General features: G+C 46.0%; 1 protein-coding gene across 1 annotated transcript in view; it reads left to right on the top strand.

The window, feature by feature from the left end:
- grid1a (glutamate receptor, ionotropic, delta 1a) overlaps positions 1–4,549 on the top strand; it is a gene marked incomplete at both ends in the record, with an annotated part of 379,231 nt that extends 374,682 nt beyond the window's left edge. Inside the window, 2 exons of the mRNA XM_083650562.1 lie at positions 467–707; positions 4,109–4,549. Of these exons, the coding sequence (XP_083506688.1) occupies positions 467–707; positions 4,109–4,549 (682 nt within the window). The remainder of the gene's footprint in view (positions 1–466; positions 708–4,108) is intronic.
- Between the last annotated feature and the right edge of the window lie 519 nt (positions 4,550–5,068).

Below are 5,068 nucleotides of genomic sequence, written 5' to 3'. Positions count from 1 at the left end.
GCTTTGCCGGGGGGCCACTTTCGTGAAATGATAGGAGGCCGGGGGCCAGTTAATAAACAAACAATATAATTTTTTCTGTAGCGGATTGTACATTTTTGACGTGTCAGCCGGAGTTTAGTCTGATAATGTTGTGCACACCGGATAGTTAGTTGGGTTAAGTTAGCTAGGTTAAGTACATACATGTGCCTGGGTAGCGAGCAGACGGCGGTATTTGATTAATTTAGCTGGAGCTCCGTCAAACTTGATTTCACGTTAGTTTTTATTCTGAATTAGATTCTAATTCACAATGAAAACTAACGTGAAATTATTAGAAAATGGTCGGGGGGGCCACTCTGCACCCTGTCGCGGGCCGCATCTGGCCCCCCCGGGCAGCAAGTTAAGTATCACTGGTCTAGGGTCTTATTATTTCACAATGTCATGCGCCTATGTGAAAGAACCACATTACATTCTCCTTTTCCTTTGCAAGGATCCTGGAGCTCCAGGAGAAAGGAGACCTGGACATCCTGAAGCAGAAGTGGTGGCCGAGGAAAGGCCGCTGCGACCTGGACAGCCACGCGGACGCCCAGCCGGAGGGGCGGGCGCTGCGGCTGCACAGCTTCGCCGGTGTCTTCTGCATCCTGGCCGCGGGGCTCCTGCTGGCCCTGCTGGTCGCTGCACTGGAGACCTGGTGGAACAGCACCCACTGCCGGAGGGAGCAGCCCAAAGAGGTGACCGCTGACAACTCGTCAGGCCAGGGCCCTGCTGGCCCGAGCCTGCTGCTAGGCCAGAACCCCAGCACGGGCCTCCTGGCCCCACCGAGGCCCCGGTCCCGACCCAGACCCCCGGGGCCCCCGGTCCTGCCCAGAGACGCCACTGCCACACTCTACTTTATGGATCCAGCAGGCGGCGCTGACGCCAGCCCCGATTTAGTCGAGCTGCAGTACACCCAGTTATAATAGGTGTGCCCCTGTGCCCTGACCGTGATAGTTCCAACATCATGTGATCGATCTATTCATTCCTTCTCATGTCGGGAGAGACGTTGGGGTGCTTTGTTAGGGACTTCTCTGAGCCTTCTCTCTCAAAAAAAAAGCTACTGTGATTCTCTCTCATACTGATTTTTAACAAATTAAAAAAACAAACACTAAATTAACATTTTTGACTGAACAAACGAGGGGATTCGTAATCATGGTTATTTGTGATCATGTGAGAGAACCACAGTTGGAATGATCAACAGTAAATATATAGTAAAATATATCAATAGTAAATATAGTGTTGTAGTGTGGCAAATTCAAAACCGTCATACTGAAAGTGTACTTCTGGGCCCAATGAGTGCTTCCGTTGTACAATAGCTCTCGTTAGCTAATCCGTTCAAGTCTTAACACGTTTAAGCTCTGACTTAATGTAGCCGCAGTCGACTGGGCAGCCCCGCTCTGCACGAGGCGTCCAGATAAGGCTTGACGTGGATCCCTAAACTAAAGTGTGAGCAGAAAGCAGACGCTGCCTAATCTAAAAGCCTTGAGCTGCCTGTTTGACTCGACGGAGCAATAATGCACTAGGGGCCACGTGACGAGGACAACCCACTCAAGGCCCAGTCCTCTCCTGAAGACTCAACAGGCAGCAAAGCAGGCTCCAGGCAGTAAAGCAGGCTCCAGGCAGTAAAGCAGGCGGCTCCATGCCACTTTTGGATGCATGCGAGAGTTTGAGTTACTGCCGTTGATTTCAATTGAAGATACAGCAGTCTTTTGTTTGCAAGCTAGCTGTCCAATAATGACCACATACTGCTGTCATGCTAGGCGCACAATAACGTTAGCCTAGACACAATTAGCCTAGCAATTTGCTGATTTAATGGAGTATTAGAACTATGAGGTGTTTTGGTCATGTACTCCATCATTATTGTGTTTCTAGACATGTATTAAAGGGACAGCTCACCCTAAAATCCAAAATACATATTTTTCCTCTCACCTGTAGTGCTATTTATCCATCTATATCATTTTGGGATAGTTGCCTGAGTTTTGGAGATATCGGCCGCAGAGTTTCTGCCTTCTCTTGAATACAATTGAACTGGAAGGCACTCAGCTTGTAGTGCTCGAAGCACCAAAAATTTGAAAAACTCAACAGCACATTGTCTTTTTCCAGGAATCTGGAATCATGGTTACTCAAGATAATGCACAGACTTTGTTGTGAGCCGTTTCATGTAGGAACTATTTTATTTTGCAGTCTCATGTAGGAACTAGCTAGCAGCTAGTGGGTGTAGTTCAGTCAAAAGAAAATAGTTCCTCCATGAAACTGCTCATAACAAGGTCTGTTGAGTATCTTGAGTAACAGGATCATGATTTCTGGAAAGAGACAATGCTGTTGAGTTTTTCAAATGTTTTCCTTAGGCACTTTGAGCACCACAAGCAGAGTGCCATCCAGTTCCATTGTATTGGAGAGAAGGCAGAAACTCTGCGGCCGATATCCCCAAAACTCAGGCAACTAACACAAAACGATATAGATGGATAAACAGCACTACAGGCGAGAGGGAATATATGTATTTTGGATTTTAGGGTGAGCTGTTCCTTTAAATTGTTATGAGCATCATTTGTACTTCCCCTCCTTGATAGCACAGGCAATATGACAGCAATTTCAACTGAAAACCAACTGCAAGCCTATACACTTTTACCTGAGTGACGACTTATTGCAATTATATGTCAATGTCCGGACAAACAAGGGAGCCTGTTGGTTATGTTCCGTTGTCTATGATTTCCAGCAGGTGACTAAGGATTACAGTCTGGAAAGGGTTTCTGGTCCATTGACATATAATGACATTACAAGTGCTTCACCGGAAGGGAGGCGGGACATATGGACAGACAGAGAGAGAGACTGGGAGGAGGCAGAGGCTCTTGACACAGGTCAGGAGGAGAGGCCTGACATGCTGGATGGCCATTGGGCTGTGTCAGATGGAAGGGGCGGGGCATGGGGCCGGGGCCGGGGTAGATTCCAGTCACTTCATTGGTCATCTCACCCCCTCTCATGTTATTTGGCTTCTTTTTTGTGTCTTGTCTGTCTTGAGTTTGGCTCCAATTAAACGGGTGCATGGGGATGGAGTGGGATGCGACTGCAGTGTTGGAGGGCAGGGTGCAGGCAAAAATATCTAGCACTGAAACATTTTGCCGGTTAAATGTAATTGATTTTGAATTATGAATTTATGAATTAATTTATGAATTCTTTATTTGGCTTCTCCCTCTCCTCTCTCATATTTGTGTTGCCCCATTGATGGCTGTTTATGCAAAGAAAGAGAGAAAAGAAGATAAAAATGGATGTTTCTTCAATATGATTGAGACAAATAGACATAGTAATTGACTCTTTTGTCTTCCTTTGGATCACACAGTCGCATGGAGTCTGATTCATTAGTTGTGTGTGTTCATTAGAGCCTGTCTTGTGAACAACTGATGTTCTTCATGCAATGGAGTCACGGAGGTGCACGGACACCTGGAGAAAACGCACAACGCTCTTGCATCAAGCGACATCTTTGTTAGATTCATTTGAGAGATGGAGACATTACCTGTAACGACTCCGCGTTTGCGAGTCAGTGTTTTAAGGTAATGTCTCCACATCATCACGTCTTGATGTTTGCTGCTTAAAATTCTGCCATATTGTTGACTGAATAGTTGGGTTTCTTTTACCAAGCTAATGTACACATCATGTAATTTTAGCATACTTCAAATTTGACAATGTAATGATTATAACTGGATGTGTGTTAAATGTTCCTTAATTGAATTAGGATTGAGTAGATTGCATTGCATGTAGCTATCATAGTCCTCCTGTTTACACAACTGTTTGTAACTCGTTTCTCCTGTTGTCTCTTCCTACTATCTGTTCCAATTCCTCCCTTTTACCTTCTCGCTCTTCTTACTATACATTCATCTTCTGCTTTTAATCTCTACTCCTTGGTTATACTCCTCCACCTACTCGGTTACGTTTATATTCCTTCTTCCACTAAAACATCTGTCCACTCCTTCGTCTTGGTCTCTTCTCTCTCTCTCTCTCTCTCTCTCTCTCTCTCTCTCTCTCTCTCTCTCTCTCTCTCTCTCTCTCTCTCTGCCTCTCTCCCCCCCCCCCCCTCTCTCTCTCCCTTTCTCCCCCCTAGGACAAAGAGATGAACCTGGAGCAGGTCCACCAGCGTTTGAACAGCCTCCTGGACGAAGACTTGGCACACAAGCAGCTGCCCGGCCAGTCTATCGAGATCTCTGCCCTGGACATTGGCAGCATGCACCCCAGCCAGTCCCTGGAGGCCTTGTCTGTGCGGGACTACCCGGGCCATCATCGGGGGGGTCCGCCGCTCTCTGTGACCACCTTCCTCCAGGAGGGTCATGGGGCAGGAAGGACACTGGGCGCAGCCGCTGGCAGGAGCCTGCCCCTGCCCCTCAGCAGCGCCACCATGCCCTCTATCCGCTGCAAACACAGGGCGCCCAACGGGGGGCTCTTCCGACAGAGCCCGGTCAAGACGCCCATGCCAATGTCCTACCAATCAGTACCAGGAGGACCCATCCCAGAAGCCATTGAGCCCAGTCACGGGACGTCCATCTGAGCAACGCAGAACAATCACAGACACTCCGGCTCCACAAGAACAGTGCAGAGCTCCACAGAGTGCGAACGAACGAACGGTATGGAGAGATATAAATAAAACATGGGAGACAGAAAAAAAAAGATTTTTACCAGAGAAGAGAAATCAGTGGGACAACACACGAACGATAGGACTTTAAGAGACTTTAATGTACATATTTGTAAGTACAAAGAGAGAGACAGAGGCAACATTAAAAAGGTGTATTTTGAATATTCTCAAAAATTGAGTTTAAAAAATAGATATAAAAGTATTAAAAAAAAATGACTGTTTGAATGGCTTTGTAAATTTTGTTCTAAATGAATAAAGGTGACAATTCTTTGTGGTTGTTTTCTAAGTGCCAAGTTCAAAGATGTTTTCTTTCAAATGAACATTTAACTGAATGTACTATGAGAATCCATGATGATGATGATAATAATAATTAAAAAAAAATAGACATTTCACACTTCAAAGACACTGGAAGAATTTATCTGTTTCATATGAAAA

The sequence above is a fragment of the Poromitra crassiceps genome, assembly GCF_964638095.1.
Source record: "Poromitra crassiceps genome assembly, chromosome: 14".
In the NCBI taxonomy this organism is placed as follows: Eukaryota; Metazoa; Chordata; class Actinopteri; order Beryciformes; family Melamphaidae; genus Poromitra; species Poromitra crassiceps.
Note: the sequence above shows the minus strand (reverse complement) of the source record. Positions and strands in the feature narration are given on the sequence as shown.